The sequence below is a fragment of the Tasmannia lanceolata genome, unplaced genomic scaffold, assembly GCF_043159265.1.
Source record: "Tasmannia lanceolata isolate RefF3 unplaced genomic scaffold, GAP_Taslan_0.1 ptg000005l, whole genome shotgun sequence".
NCBI lineage: Eukaryota > Viridiplantae > Streptophyta > Magnoliopsida > Canellales > Winteraceae > Tasmannia > Tasmannia lanceolata.
The window spans coordinates 15,240,555-15,257,480 of NW_027518682.1; the positions used below are offsets into that span (position 1 = coordinate 15,240,555).

Below are 16,926 nucleotides of genomic sequence, written 5' to 3' on the forward strand. Positions count from 1 at the left end.
GAAGATAAGAGTTGTTTAATTTTTTGGGGGACTGTGGCTTGTCCTTTCTCATGTAGACCCAATAGAAACTTCCATGTGTTTTGTTGCTGTAAATTAAACTATAATATTATAGAACTCTAAGTAATTTCACTAATTGTGTTTTAAGTATTTCAAATTGAAAATGGTAGGAGTATTAACAATGGGTTACATGAGAAATGAGTCATTGATTTGAGTCCTCACGCCATATTATCTGAATCTAGCTATCAATCATCAACAAAATCAGGAGAAAATTATGAAAGCATGCCCATGTGAAATTGTGAATATGAGAGAGTGGGAATAGGATTTGGAGAAGTGTCAAGATGAAAAATGCATCAGTACCTTAGTAAAAAGACCACAAGAATCTATATTTTATTTAATGTCAAAATAACAAAGAAAAAATAAAGAAAGGAACATCCCTTAACAGTGACTCCTTAAATGGGTATGCTTTTCAAGAATTTCTCTCAAACGACTTTCTTATCAATGTTCTATATTATGCAGAAGGTAGAAATTTCTCTAATTTGGCCACACAAAAGATCATGGTTTTGTAAGATCTTATGTGGGCAATCATTGATCTTAGATCAACAGTCAAGATTGAAGAGTAAGATTAAATTTAAAATTATTGGATTTAGTCATTGACCAAGTGATCATTAAGGGGCATAAGGGTAATCAGTGCATCTTATCCTACTAAGACAGTATGTTTAGTGCAGTCTTAAGTTTAACTACATAAAGATTACTAGTTAGTTAAATTGTTAGAGTTTTACTATGGGCAGAACACTAATAGTTGCTTTTCTATATATATGTGAGGTTTGTCTCTGTTGCCATCTAACTGACCATAACTAGATCTTCCCGACCAGAGATCAAGTCATATAGAGAGGCAGTAGAAGATTCAACATAGGTCGATCTGTTAAAATCGAGATAAGTTCCTAATCTATTTTGTCTTCTAGTAACTTGCATTGTCAGATCAATGTAATTGCTTATAGATTTAGAAAATCAGTTTGATTAGATTTGTTTCTGTGATCATGGCAATCTAGAATAACAAGGTTGATGATCTAGATGCCCTAATCCTAGATTTACTGGTTTCTTGTTGGAAACTATGGGCTATTAATTAGAATTTATTCGATGACTATGACTTGTAAGGCATGTGTGATATGGTTGATATTATAATGTGACAGTTGAGTATGTTAATCATCTTTACCTGCATATCCTTGGTATCTGGCCAAATTAATGATGAAAATGAGTGGATGGAAAATGAACTAATACACCTAATTTACTAAGAAAAGAGATTATGATAGTTGATAGGAAATACACATGGCCTCTTAATAACTCACCTAGGGAAAGGAGTGAGATCACCCAAAATATGTTACTGATTTAAAAATAGCCAATGCGTTGACAGATGATGATAGATGCCTAACTCAAACTCTAAATAAAAATTCCAAAATCAACTCAAAATTTAAGATACCCATGTTGGCAAAATGAAAAAGAAAATCAGCTCAAAGTAATTGGAAATGGAGGAATTGGGTCATGGGCCTCCATTTCTGTATTCTATAATGTGATTCATTGTAAGGTTTTGGTTTTCAAAAGCTGTAATAACTAGTTTCTTTTCCATTATTTAATAGAGCTGTGACATGAAAACCATTGAGGAGAATCAGGAGAGTACAGCTAAGAGTTCAGAAAAAGAGAAGGAAAGATGGATTTACAGAAGGGAAAAGTGGTAAAAAGTTGGGGTGTTTGATAGCTGATTGCTACTCTTGCTTTTCAAGCTGGACGGTTTGCCACATGCCAAGCACTTTGATAAAGTTTTTTAGATCCTGAATTTGAGGCAGAGAGCTTCTTTACTAATCATTTTTTTAATAAGGATTCTTATTCTGTTGGTAGTTTGGAAAGTCATCATCGATTCTCAACAGGGATGGCCAAAGCAAAAATTAGCACATAAGTTAAAGCAACAACCCTCCATGTGCCCAGTTGAGAGCATCAATGGATATTAAATTTGAAAATAGTGAAATACCCATAAAAACAATCCAAAAATAAAATAACATTATTAGTGCTACAAGCTGGAACAGTTGAACAAATTATTCTGAAGTACTGGACTTGGAATCTTTCTCTTAATTTAATCTATGATTGGGCTCTGAAGAAAAAGGCCATTACTAAATTTTTATTAGGGATGCTAAAAGTTAATTATTTACCAGTTTCAATTGAGAAAGAAAAAGACTTAAAGTTGGCCTTTTTTGCTCCGTAAAGGGAGTATAACAAAGCAGCAGACCAAAAAGACTACTACTGTGTGTCTGCCTTAGAATCCATCCTAAGTGGATTCCACCTCTTTATATGGGCGATGATATTGTCACCCCCCTAAATTACGCATTCGCTCCCCTTTTGGCTTGATTTGACGTCAAAAAGCATTAATAAGGGGGGCGAATGCGTACGCAGGGGGGGTGACAATATCATCGCCCCTTTATATTTGTTGAGTGTTAGTATTTTAATACTAAAAGTAAAAGGAGCTCTTTTGCGTTTTTTAAAAGATTCCTTTCCTTTTGGAACTTCGCACGTAAAATTTGAAGTTTTCAAATTGATTACTTTTCCCACTAAAAATTTCGAAACCTTTGGAGTGTGCTCTCTTTTCACTTTTGAAATTTAGTCCAAGATAGGAAAGTGTGAGAGATTCTTCCATCCATATAAGATGGAGTGTTGAGACAAAGGCTTGGGCTTTTCAATGGCATTCAATTTGTTTGCCTTGGGACTTTTACAAAGAACAACAAAAACAAATAAAAAAACACACGCGCGAGCTGAGCCGTGCCGGGTCGGGGTGCGGGTGCATGTGGGTTGGGTTGTTAATCTGACCGGTAGAACCCCTTCCTAATAACGTATTAAAAAAACGGCTAGTTTTTAAAGGATGCGTTTATTACTTTAAAAACCTTTTCTAAATGGTGTATTTATGTTTTGAATGGGTGCTCGTGTTTCTTAAAGGGTGTCTTTAACAGACACGTTTCTGCTTATATTCCCATGCTTATCAACGTTTTTTACACACAACTTTTCTACCTTCTCTCTCTGTTGTTAACATAATAGTGTCTTACGCTTTTCTTCTGTCCTTATCTACTTTTCTGTTTCTTGCTGGGCAATTGGAGTGTTAATCGTCTGGTTCAGATCTATCTGATCGTGCACTTCAGATAGATATCGACGGTGCATCATGCTGTTGTATTCTAGGGGTAATTGCATTGAGAAATGTTGCACCGGAGGTTTTTCCGCAGAGGCGCAAAATCACCTTAAAGAGAGCGACCTAGTCCGTGCCTCATCTCGCCGCATCGAAAAGGTTCTACTCATTAATTTTCTTTTCTATTTTTTACAGAAATACATGTAAGCCATATTTATATTTGGAGGAAAATTTTACAACAATGAGTGCTGATGATATTGATGTGTTCATGATTAAGTCATACAGGATAGGATTGTTAGAATTCAACAATAGAGAACAAGAGACCATTCATGTAATTTAACCTTTTATCAACTTGGGGTGGAAATAGGTCAAAGTCTACATACTTGTATAGTGCTAGGGTGAACAAATTTGAGAAAGAAAGAAAGTAACATATGTGGTTTTCTATCGTTGGGTGTTGAACAGTTTAGTTTTTCAGTTAGTAGTTAGGATACTGTCTCTCTACAGTGCATTTTCTCATTTTATTCATTTGTTTATCCTCTACGCCTCTCCACACTGTCCTCCCAAGTCTATATATACACCTTCCTTTGGCTCTCACCTTGCTCACCTCCTCATTTTCTCCTCTTGGGCAACTGGACTTTCAGTTTCAGGCCTCTGTAAGCCCCAAACCCATCCTCCCTTCCTCAAATATCTCCACTGTTTCCTTTAACTTTTCAACCTGTTCTTCATGACTCCAATCTCATAAAAACTGATTTCTCAAATGGGTTTTCCTTTTCAGGTCATGGATTTTCTTGGGTTTTCCCTAGTAGCCATTCTCAGCGTGGTCAGGTCTGTTAATGGGGATGCAAGTGTATGGTCTAGTGCACATGCCACTTTCTATGGTGGTGGTGATGCTTCTGGGACAATGGGTAAACTCAAAAACCTCAAGAAAATCATCAAAATCTCATTATTATTATCTTCTTTTTCTCAAATTTTTCTTGTTTTTTTTTTTTTTTTTTGGGTCTTTTGCAGGAGGAGCTTGTGGTTATGGCAATCTGTATAGTCAGGGGTATGGGACTAACACAGCTGCTTTGAGTACTGCTCTTTTCAACAATGGATTGAGCTGTGGAGCTTGCTATGAGATCAAATGCGCAAACGATGCTGAATGGTGTCTTCCAGGATCCATCATAGTCACTGCAACAAACTTTTGCCCACCAAACAATGCTCTACCAAGTAATGCAGGGGGGTGGTGTAATCCTCCCCTAGAGCACTTTGATCTGGCTCAGCCAGTTTTCCAGAACCTTGCTCAGTACAAGGCAGGAATAGTCCCTGTTCAATATAGAAGGTGAGAAAGGCCATTAACCCATCTTTTTTCTCCACACCCCTCGTTTACTGGTCAAAACTTCGTCACTCCACATGACCAAATCCCTCTACTTATTTTTCTCAATTCATACCACAACCCAGATGTGAAACATTTCTTACTCTTCAAACCCTTTTTCCTCGAATCATCCCAAAATAAAAAACTAAAAGCTTCTTTTCCTCCTCTTTAATCCTTCAAACCCAAGCTTCTAAACACCCTTCTACCCAAGTAGTTTCAAAAATATAAAAACCAACAACCCCAAGCCCCAACTGCTTAAACGCCCAAACCCAAAAAAATTAAGTAATTTTAAACCATAAACCCTGCCCATTTAAGCCCCACAAACCCAAAATCAGTACCTGTTCTCTACCTACGCTTTTTAACTGTGAAACCACCAATTACTCCAAAAGCTTAACTGGTTTGTCTCAGTGTTATTTAATCATTTACACTTTCCGTATGGCCCTCTTTTTTGGGACTGTACACGCCCCCTCTTTTGGGTTGGCCTTACACATGGAATTTTAATATCAAGGGGTTGTTGGGTTTTGAACCTACCACCTGCCATGAGGCATTAGCTATAATACCATGTGAAACAACCAATTGCTCCAAAAGCTTGAGCCGTTAGAGATGGTGTTATTTAATCATTTGTACTTAACATTAACACCCTTTGTTTTTACTCTGTTTCAATGCAGGGTTGCTTGCGTGAAAACGGGCGGCATCAGATTCACCATCAATGGACACTCCTACTTCAATCTAGTCCTCATCACCAATGTTGGTGGAGGTGGTGATGTTGTGGCTGTGTCCATCAAAGGCTCCAGTACTGGGTGGCAACCCATGTCTAGAAATTGGGGTATGAATTGGCAGAACAACAACAACCTCTGTGGCCAATCCCTTTCTTTCAAGGTCACAACAAGTGATGGCCGCTCTATAATCTCCAATGATGTTGCTCCCAGCAATTGGGCTTTTGGTCAGACCTACAGTGGGGGACAGTTCTAACCACATAACCCCACTAACTAACAGGGAAAAAACACCTCCAAATTTAGGCTTTGTTCTAACTTTTAAGAGTGACCTTTTAGTTTGTTAACACCCTCTAAAATTATATAGTAATAGCTTTAATGATGCAGTGATGAGACCCCATTTTTTAAATGGGTCTTTGATGGTTTTTATTTGGTTGTGTAATGCTCCACATCATAAAACGTGGTGTGAAGAGGTCTGCTGTCTTAGAGGCCTTTTATTAGATTTAGTGAAGAGTCGTATGTCTCTCTGTTGTGGTGAGCTGAACTTGGGGAGAGGTGGGCATGGTTTGTCACCCGCTCTTGTTTTGTGGGTTGTGGAAGAGAAAAAGAGATGAGTTTGTATGGTTTTTGTTTTGTTTGAGTGAAGAAGTCATTGTAATCAAGTTATTGCTGAAATGTGTCCCTTAATATAATATAGTAGATGGGCTGTTTGGAGTGTGAGTTCATAAAATACAGACTACTGGTAGTAAATGTAATGAAATTGGTTCAATTTCCTCTCATTTTCTCTGTATGTGACTGTCTACATCTTTTCTTTTCCTTGTTAATGTTGTACTTTTTTCTCATAATTCATCTATTGCTACTCACTCTTTTTTTTTTTTTTTGAACACAAACCCTACTCACTTCCCATTCTCCTAAAAATAGAATGAAGAAATTAAAATAAAAAATTTAATTCACAAAATTCTAATAAAAAGTTCATTTCGACTAAGGTGAAGTCAGAATACCATCGCTTGGGCTGGGAATTTTTTTTTCTCATTTTCCCTCTAATTCTGCCCCAGTTTCATCTTTGCCCCCTTGATTCCGTTCATTTTTTTAACCAAATGCTAGAATTGGGTGGAATCGGAATATGATACCTATTCTAGTATCAGATTTCAATAAAGAGGCCATATATATACAAGGCCCTTGCAGTCATTGTTTTCTAAACGGCAGGATTTTTTTCTCTCAAAGGATCTCCGAATTGATAGTGCTTCTCTTTGACAACATCAACACTACGAAGCCGAACCCTGTGTTTCATCTCCTAAAAGAACTATGTTTGGCTCTCTTATCTCCTAGTCGATGGTTCTTCAATCAAAATTTTGTCTCTAGAGATTATTTTGAAATTGTTTGAGAGAAAAATATGGGATGAAAATTACGAGAAATGAACCAATGAACCAAAAATAGCAGTCGATAGATGACATTTGTAAATTTAAATTTTAATCCACTAATACAATTGCTAAATCTAAGATATGTCGGCCGTTATCTCCTGCTTATAACCCATATATTGGCTTATAAACTATATTAGCTAGACTTTGTAAATTTGATTTTTGCATACAGACTATCTTGTATTCCGTAGGCAAATAATCAAGCAAGGTGGTATTTAACACTTTATAATGTTATTAAGAATTATAGTTGGGGCTTTAAAAATTAATATTGCTCCATAAATTTATAATCTCTTACTTCTCATTGCACAGACCAGAATCAGCATTGTTGGTAATTTACACTCTTATTTTTAGTACTCAATATAATAGTTCAGTGATATGAGATATAAGAAAATACCTTCTTAGGAAATGTTTTTCAAAGTACATACAAGTAAACTAGGAGTGCAACTTGGGTTGATTTTTTCGAATTTGGGTTGAGGTTTTACTTTAAAATCAGGTAGGCTTCGGGTTGATTCCAATTCAATTTATACCAAATGCTCAACCTGACCGGACCCAAGTTGCACCCCCCCTAAAGTAAAAACATTAATGCTATTAAGAGCACATACTATATGAAAGTATGTACGTAGGTACATAGGAAATATTCTTCAATCTCTTCAGTGGAATTCGTTGTGCTAGTCTTAACATCCATGGTCTCTGACATGGTAGTGGCAATGATGCTAATTGCAGAAGCACACAAGATAAAAATACAAGACTCCAGTATGGCACCGACAGTAGGGGTCATGGAGTTTATTCTTGTATACAAATATAAATCCTTGTGTACCAGAAATGTGGGCAGGACAGGGACAGAGTAGATGAGAGAAATGACGAGTGGATAGGGGTAGGGTGTGGTGATGATCTATAAATATATGATAATTAATAACTTTCAATACCTTATATAAAATGCAGCCGCCAATAATATTAGTTATTAAAGCCCTACTTATAACTTTGATACTTAAATCGTGTATTTATTCTCCATTGACAATGCTTGTATAGTTGTATTGGATTTTGAGAATCAATTATGAGTCCAAAACTGATTATCAAGCTCAAAATTCCACTAATCGGTTTTGGAGCCGAATCGATTCTCAAAATCCAAAAACAAGAAGGGCCTTACCATATAATTTTGAATTTGTATTTGCTCGTTAGCCTTTTGTTTAGATAAAAGATGTCTTACCATAGGGCAAATACAGTAAACAAAGAAATAGTCGGTGACAAAAACGAGTGAAGGATGACAGAACTTTTGGTCGCACAAGGCCCTAGAATATATTCTTTGAAAATCAAAGCATCCTTCATTTTCAAACAAAATATGATTCGAAATCTGTTCCTCGGTAGAGGTGCCTTTGAATTTCAGTAGCAGATTTCATAGATACGGTGGGTTTTGGAGACCGTGCATAACCATAAATGCCTTGCCATTTCAGCTACGCAAATTCATTAACTCTAAAGAAAGAACCTCAACCTTGGACTGGTGAAATTTTTTGAAGCCTCTTCAATTTCTCCACAACATTCTTGGAATGCTAAATCTGATGCAACTACCAAAGTTTCTCCTCACATTTTCATTGGGTTACTTTAGAACGTCAAGATGACAAGAATATCCTTCACTTCTCTTGCTATTACAAAACATATATTGGTCATATCATATTCCTCTTCATGGCTCATGCTTAGGAAATAGTTAATGATACCTTTGTTTTGAAAATGACACTCTTCACTTTGTTTTAAACTTTTTGTTGGTTCTTAACTCTTCAAACTTGTGACAGCCTTTTAATTACTAACTTAGTATGTGAATAAAATTGTTGATGTGATGCTAACAAACAGAGATGGTAAGGCCCCGTATGTTTAGGCCTTGTTCGTTCAAGATTACGACAACCGATTGTGAGTCCAAAACTATGATCGAACCTTTGACCTCAAGGTTGAGATGCAAAGCCTCAACAATTGAGCTAAAGGCACAACCCTAAATGCAATCGATTATGCCAGATGTTATGTGGTTCATCATGTTGTGTGACATTGTCCATACATGATGAAGGTTATCCAAAAGTTCACTTTAAGTATGGATTATCAGGTAAAAGATATTCAAAGGACTATGAACAATACCTTATGTAGAATCCCATCTCTAATCTCAGTACAACAATTTTACCCAAATAAGAGAATACATGTGATAGAATTCAAGCCATAAATATAAGAAGATAAGTACAAAAAATAATTGAAGAAAATGCAAGTGATTTTAAGTTATTTCTAACTCAAATAATCCGAATTCTGATAATATTAGGATTGAGTTAGTAAAATTTATGATTGTAAAGTAAATATTGGAAGATTAGAAGTAAGGATATTTTAGTCACTCACGACAAAATCGCACTAGAAAAGACAAAATAAGAGATTTTTCCACATTTTCTGTCTTTCCCTTTCCAAAACAAAGTCACATGGGAGTCTGCCATTTGTCTCTTCAATCTAGGAGTCTTGGGGCATACAACCATGCTTTGACTTTTGACTAAATTTAACCCCCAAAAAAAAAAATCCTTTTTAGTTCAGTAAATTATTCAAGGTAAAAACGAAATGCAGCCACGCATGCCATTTTTTACCTTATTTTTTCATCTTGAACCTGTAAAAATCCAGTTTGCACGGCAGGTGATCCAGGATTTGTGGTTTTTAACTTTGACCCCAGACTTTGAAGCTTCAAGGGCGTTTTTGGAAGAAAATCATGAAGAAAGGGTCCCAGGTAAGAATAAGGTGTGTAATCTAAAGCCCAGTATTTTAATATTGGAGCCCAATTCACAGGATGTTCTAACACCAATTCATTTGTTGGGCCATAACATAAATAGGTTGTACTCCCGTCGATCATCTCCATAGGATGATCCTAACCGTCCAAACTGTAGAGAGACTGCACATTATAGAAAACCTGTTTCGATTGGAGGGTTAGGATCATCCAATAGAGATGATCCATGGGGTACACCTATTTACATTATGTCTCAACAAATGAAATGTTTAGATCATCTCTTTAAGTGAAGCCCACTGTACTTTCAGGAAAATACTGAACTTCACGTATACTACTCAGTTACTCACCATAGAAAATCTATTGTGGACGTGGTTTTTAATATTGCGACATATCGGCCTGATATAAAAGTCCATATGCCTAAATACGTGGGCCAAAATGTACAGAGGGCTATGCTTTTGGGTTTCTACTAGGGCTTTTGGCTGGGTTGGACTCATCTTTACACCTGGCTTTAAAAATGGCCTACTGTCATTGGGCTTGGCTTAGACATGGACATGCATGAATTTGGGCTTGGGCCTGAGCATAATATGCTTGGGTCTTAGGCTTGATTCTCTATGGAAGTGTCATTCAGATCGATTTGTAGAATTTCGGGTTGAGATTTTAGCATATAATCATATTGTTGCTCGGGTTGATTCCAATTCATATTTTAGCAGAAGTTCAATCTGACCCCGTGGCCTGGCCCAAGTTGCAAACCTAGTCGTGTATGTACATCCCATGGGCTTCGAAGTGCGATGGGTTTACTACGTTGGCTTGGGCTGTCATTCAGTCTGTCTGACGCTAAATAATGTACTTACATGTCAAAGAGCATTATTGGAGTATAATGGGCTGTTTGGATACGCGGGTTTTAGATTCCAGGTTTTTAATTTGAAAGCAATGTCAAAGATGGTTCATGATCTGGCTGCTGTATGCTATTCTGGCAGTGTTTCTTGGATTTTAAGTAAGAAAACCACGTTTTAGAAATCTCATGATGGGGAGAGGTTTCTAAAACGTGGTTTTCTTAATTAAAATCCAAGAAATGCTGCTTGGACAACATGCAACAACTTGATCATGAACCATCTTTTGCACTGTTTTCAAACTAAAAACTTGGATTCAAAAATCCGCGTATCCAAACGGCCTATAAAGGGATCCTCAGCTAACTTTTGCAGGAGAGAACTGCCACTTCAGGTGAATTAAATGAATAAGACAAAATCTGCTAGAAAGTGAGCCTGTGTGGCAATTCTCTCCGGCAAAAGTGAGGTGCAAAATCACTTTATGCAAACCTGTCTAGCAAATCCCTAGATATGATCTTAAATTTTTAGCACAAAATGTATTTCTCATTCTATGGTAAAGAGAAAAGTACGGAATGGGGGCATTAATTACAGAAAAAATGCAGATTTCGGGTACTAATTAAAGTAATTATGAAACTCGGGTGATTCTTCAAAAACGTGAGGAAAAAAGACCCAATACCCTTCTAACATGATCACAGTTCAACGTCAATCATTATCTTTAAAGTTAGATTTGAATATTTTATTATTTCTCACGTCTCTTTGTAACAACTTTTTTTATATTTTAGTATTATCTTTGAGAGAAACTAGGGTAGTATTTAATGCATTTGACCTTAGCTGTCATCATTTGGTTCGTTTGAACAATGGTTTGAAATTTCGGTTTCGGCATAAATTTAGGACCTAGCCGAAACCAAAATTTCAGCCGAAACCAAATTTCGGCCAAAATTCAGTAAAGAGGCAAGAAATGTCATTTTTTGGGAACGAAATTTCGGCTGAAATTTGGTATTGGAATAAAAAATTAATATTTTTTCCAAAATTTCAACGAAAATGCCAAAATTTCTTAAATTTCGGCCAAAATTTGGTAGGTTTCGGCCGTTTCGGTTTCGACACATTTCAGTGTCGGTCTCGATCGAAATTCGAAATTTCGGTCTGAAATTTCAAACCATGGTTTGAACCCAAAAAACCCTTGGGCTCGTTTTAATCTTTGCCGTCTGCAATAAATATAGACCGTTGGATCCTTAACAAGTAGAAATATTTTTATGTACTTCAGATATTCCGACAGCATACTCCAGAATCCGATGGCGTACTCGATATGTTTGAAACACCTGTTTGAACTCAGAAAATTCGGCAACGTACTTGATATTCCGACATCATTCTCGATATTCCGTCAGCGTACTTTAGAATTCGGCATCGTATTTGAGATTTTGGCGGCGTACTTGATATGTTTGAAACACATGTTTAAACCCAAAAAATCTAGCAACGTACTTGATATTCCGGCGGCATACTCGATATTCCGGCAGAGTACTTGTTATCTTTGAACGATAAGTGTTTCTGATACGATAGGCCAAGCAACGTTAACAGTATATCTCATAGCGTAGCTGTTCTCAGCCAAAAAAGACGTGAGAAATAATAAAATATTCAATAACGTAGCTATTCTCAGCCAAAAGAGAAGTGAGAAATAATAAAATATTACTTTAAAGATAATGATTGACGTTGGGCTGTGAATGTGTTAGGAATGACAACATACAAGGACTTTGATCATGTCACAAAGGTATTTGGGTCTTTTTTCCACTCATTTTTTAAGAATCACCCGAGTTTCATAATTACTTTAATTGGTACCCGCAATCTCTATTTTTCGGTAAGTAATGCCCACATTCTCTATGATAAATCTTATCAGTGATAGTTGTGTGAGGATAGTGGGAGGAGAGATGTAGTGATGTAGGACAGTTTCCTTGTTTTGGGTCCCACTAGGATGAGAAGATATTTTAGTTAGATTATAGATAACTAAAATATCTTCTGGTAGGACCCAAAACAAGGAAATTATCATACATCATGTAGAGAGGGCATGAGTAAGGCAAGGGTGATAAAAGAATAAAAAAGCAGGGAAAAAACATATTTTGAGTAGAGTTTTTTCCCCCTCTTAGAGAATAATCTCACTGAAACAACCTATATTGAAAAGCCTCAAGATGAAATTAGCTACCACAATGAATAAAGGTGTAGCTCAGGCCGGGTTGAGTCGGCTTGTGGCCAAACCGAACCAAATCTGAGGTAGCATTCCCTCAACCCTAACCCAACCAGACTTGAGCCTCAGGTTGAGGAGGGTAAACTCTATCCTGACCTGTCTAACCTTTTTCCTTCTTTTTTTTTTCAAATTGGGACAGGTTGAGCCCAACTTGATTCAGGTTGGCACAGGACAAAACAGAAAAAAAATACAAAACATAAAAATAAAATCCCTACGATTTTGAAATTCATGACAAAATTAGATGGGTTAGATTCAGGTTGCCCACGGCCTCAGCGCTAACCCAACCAAAAATTAAACAAACTAACTCGAGCCAAACTGGGGTTGAACCTTTTGGGTTTGGGTTGAGGCCGGCCCAAGTTGCCCCCTACCACCGAAGCCTACTTCACCACCACCGAAACAAAAGCTCATCTCCAATCCCATTTCCATTATTCAATGAGAGGTTGGGCGTGCGGGGCGCTGGAGTGGCTCGAAGAGTAGTTGAATAAGAAGTCAAAAGGGAGGAGACAAACATTTGATTTGCCTAGAAGAGTAGTGGAACAATGGTAGTGTTTGGTTGCGCGGTAGTCTTCTCGAAGAGTTGTGGAACAAGTAGGGTTGTCATTACCAATATAGAATGTGAGGAGAGAGATAATGAAGAGAGAAAAGACAAGACCTTTTCTACTATTCTTCTAGCAAAATTTTACCATTTTAGTAGAATTCGGTTGGAAGATAAGTAGGGAGGACATTATGGCCACATGGCCACCACAAGAGGAAAAGGACAATAATGATGTCTGAAACATATTGAGGAGTCAAGTGGAATTTCAATGCAATAGTGGCAATCCAACAAAAAATTGGCTTTCAATTTCAAATGCGGAGTGTTTGTGCAACCAAACAGGAAAAATATTTAGAAACCCTAAAATATGGATGACATCTCATGATAAGCATAGCTTATGCAGGCATAGGACTGTGTTTCTCTGCCCTGCATTGGCATGTATAAAATTCGATCACATTATGATATATGTATACCAATGATAGTACAATCTTTTATTGAGTAAAAAAAGTTTTTTTTTGTAGATACATTTTCACCTCCTTTTGTTTGGCTTTGCCTGAAAATAAAGTCATTTTCAAGAAAAGACAAACAAAATGGATGGAAATGCCAGGGGTAGAAAGAACGTAACTTGGAACAAAACTTGGCTCCAGACAACTTCCTCCTGCCCTCTAATAGCAAGGGGTGTGGAAATATCATGGATTTGATATTTCCACACCCCTTGCTATTAGAGGGGCAGGAGGAAGTGGCTCCCGTAGCCAAGTTTTATTTGGGTGGAAATAGGGAAATTATAAAAAAGAATAGTCTTATATACATTAGAGGGGGTGGGCCAATGACAGAAAGGGGGCAAATATACCCCTTGGATTTGGATTTAGAGGTGAATTTGGATTTTTAAATTTGAGTGAAATCCACAAGATTTACAAATTCCCGATGTTAGTGTAATTTTTCGGATTTATAAATCCTTTCTGCGAGAGGTTATTTATAAATCTCAATCTGACCCGTAAGGGGTTAAAATGACCAAAATATACCAAAAAAATGTTAAATGACTTGAGTACCCACATGACATTAAAAACTGATCAAAATACATTGTATTAGGTAAAATGACAAGAAAATCCTGAGTCAGGCAAACTAACCGAAATACCCCTATACCAGGTAAAAATGACAAAATACTCCTAAGTTGTGCAAAATGACTAAAATACCCTTATGACATAAAAATGATCAAAATAACCTCATACAGGGTAAAATGACTAGAATACCCAATATCATGAAAAATTACAAAAATACCCCTAGATCAAGTAAAAATGAACCATGACTCATAAAATATGACTAAAAATACCATCATGAGATAAAAATACGCCATATTAGGTAAAATGACTAGAAATACCCATATACCAGGTAAAAATGACAAAATACCTCTGAGTCGTGCAAAATGACTAAAATATCCTTATGGCATAAAAATGATAAAAAAAACCTCATATAGGGTAAAATGACTAAAATACCTCAAGATCATGAAAATTTTTGAAATACCCCTATATCAAGTAAAAATGACCTATGGCTCATGAAAAAATGACTAAAATGACAAAAAATACCCTCATGAGATAAAAATGATAAAAATACGTCATATTAGGTAAAATGACTACAATACCCCCGGGTAATACAAAATGACCGGAATACACCTATACCGGGTGAAAATGACCACTGAGTTGGAAAATGACTAAACATAAAAAATGATCAAAATACCCCATATAGGGTAAAATGACTAGAATACCCCTGGATCATGAAAAATGGTAAATGCCCCTATATCAAGTATTTTAGGGCTTTTTGGTTTTGTTAGATTTCAAATTCAAAGAGCATCCAAACAAAAATAATAATAATTTAGATTTGAAATCCAAATCTATACGTGGTCATCCAAACGGCATTATTTATAAATTTGTACTTGATTTCAAATCCATAGATTTTGGAAATCCAAATTCACCTCCAAATCCAAATCCAAGAAGGGGTATCCAGACGGGCCCTAAATGAAATTCAAACTAAAATATACTTGAAATTAAATGAGATTTGAGCAGTAGAAGCACGATAGGGTTTAACGATAGCCTTAACTTAAGGATAAATTATCGCTGCTGCCACCATTGCTATGCAATCGAGTTGCCTATGGCCTATCTCTAGGATACAACACCACTTTGTGTGGCCTGAGAGTGTGCATGTACCGACTCACTCAGACCTAGCAAACGCATTATATGCTCAAGTATTAAACAATTTGCCCTGAGTAAAAAGATCTTGTAAAGGTTTGGAAACCTTGAAACTTGTAATCACAAATATAAAAGAAAAGAGCAAGAGAATAAAGGAGAGTACTTTTTCAAAATCAAGAAGAATAGTTAAATAGTTGTGTACTCTTGAAAAGTGTGTAATGTCCCTTTCCCCTTTTCCTTACCACTATTCTCAGAGGTAAATCCAATGGTTGTGGATCTCCTCCCTGTTGGCTTTTTTACAAAAAAAGAAGCATCGTGCTTAGTAAACAAACTATTCTCTATAAAAAGTGCCAAACAAAGCTATTAGAGAATACCATCATGGCCAGCCAAGAGTTGAAGCTTTTCGGAGCATGGATGAGTCCTTTGAGTGGTATGGTTGAATGGGCATTGAAACTCAAAGGAATTGAATACGAATATGTAGAAGAAGATCTCCAAAACAAGAGCTCCTTGCTTCTACAGTACAACCCTATCCACAAGAAGATCCCTGTTCTCTTGCACCGCGGGCAACCGATCATTGAATCAGCCATCATTCTCGAATACATCGACGAGACATGGAAAGAAAATCCCATATTGCCACAAGATCCTTACGAGAGGGCCGTGGCGCGTTTCTTGGCTGATCTCGCACAAAAGAAGGTGATTTAATCACACCCATAAATTTAAATTTTGAATACTAAATATAGATTTTGATTTCTTTTGAGCATTTGATCAAGTTTTGAACTAGAATTTGGGGTGGCTTAGAGTAATCAGTCATGAGATTTATTGATCTTATTAGAAATTCTTGTTCATGTTATAAGTGAAATGTTTTTGCTTTTGTGCCAGTGCTTGGCTGCTATATGGATGGCTTGCTGCTCAGAAAAAGAAAAGGAGAGGGCCCCTGAATCATCAGCAGAGGCCTTGAAAGCCCTTGATGAGGAGATCAAAGGGAGAAAATTCTTTGGAGGAGAAAGTATTGGATACTTAGACTTGAGGTTAGGTTGGCTTTGTCATTGGCTAGATGTGTTTGAAGAAGTAGCAGGCATCAAGGTGATGGATTCTCAGAAATACCCTTCTCTTAATGCATGGATTAAAAACTTCCGTGAAGTTCCTATCATCAAAGAGAGCCTACCTGCTCGTACTGAGTTGGCACCCTTTTTCCATGAATTGGCTTTCATTAGGCGCTTTTAAGTCTCACTCTCTAGACATTAGTCTTAGAGTAATTGGTATTGCTTTTAAGTGTGGACAAATAACTTTTGATTTCCTCCCTCCGTATGTTTTTTCCGTTTGCTCTTCTCTGTGTACAATCTTCTCAATCGCTCGGGTTTTCCCATATCAATAAATATCATATTTTTATGTCAATGATTATTTGTGTGTGGTTCTTTCTTTCTCTATGAGAACTTACAATGAAGTCCAGTACTTTAGGATAGGGATACAATAGACATGCACGTTCAAATCCAGCTGCTACGCCCAAATTCTGTCCATTGATCCGATCCTTTGCGGACCATCTGACACCCCTTATATTATAGATATAAAGATATCTATAATAGAGAGTAATTTGTAATGCCAATGAAGCATGACTATTGTCTATTGTAGTAAGGATTTGCTAGGCATTTTCTCGGAAAGCCATTCCGCAGCTCACTTTTGCATGTGAGAACACCCACCTCATGAATTAAATGAATTAAGACAAAACATGCCTAAAAGTCAATACATGTGGCTTTCCTTAC

At 36.7% G+C, this 16,926-nt stretch overlaps 2 protein-coding genes across 3 annotated transcripts; both read left to right on the forward strand.

Annotated features, from left to right (window-relative positions):
* The first annotated feature begins 3,680 nt into the window (after positions 1–3,680).
* Positions 3,681–6,009, forward strand: LOC143877662 (expansin-A15-like). 2 transcript variants are annotated; one of them, XM_077379839.1, is made up of 4 exons: positions 3,681–3,816; positions 3,939–4,068; positions 4,172–4,484; positions 5,186–6,009. In XM_077379839.1, the coding sequence occupies exons 2-4, from the start codon at positions 3,942–3,944 to the stop codon at positions 5,487–5,489; spliced, it is 744 nt and encodes a 247-aa protein (XP_077235954.1). In that variant the 5' UTR covers positions 3,681–3,816; positions 3,939–3,941; the 3' UTR covers positions 5,490–6,009. The 2 variants fall into 2 exon arrangements, with proteins under 2 accessions (XP_077235954.1, XP_077235953.1); XM_077379838.1 differs by having other exon boundaries at positions 3,751–4,068.
* A 9,400-nt stretch (positions 6,010–15,409) lies between these two features.
* LOC143876692 (glutathione transferase GST 23-like) lies at positions 15,410–16,587 on the forward strand. Its single transcript, XM_077378379.1, has 2 exons — positions 15,410–15,859; positions 16,046–16,587. The coding sequence occupies exons 1-2, from the start codon at positions 15,545–15,547 to the stop codon at positions 16,388–16,390; spliced, it is 660 nt and encodes a 219-aa protein (XP_077234494.1). The 5' UTR covers positions 15,410–15,544; the 3' UTR covers positions 16,391–16,587.
* The last annotated feature ends 339 nt before the right edge of the window (positions 16,588–16,926 follow it).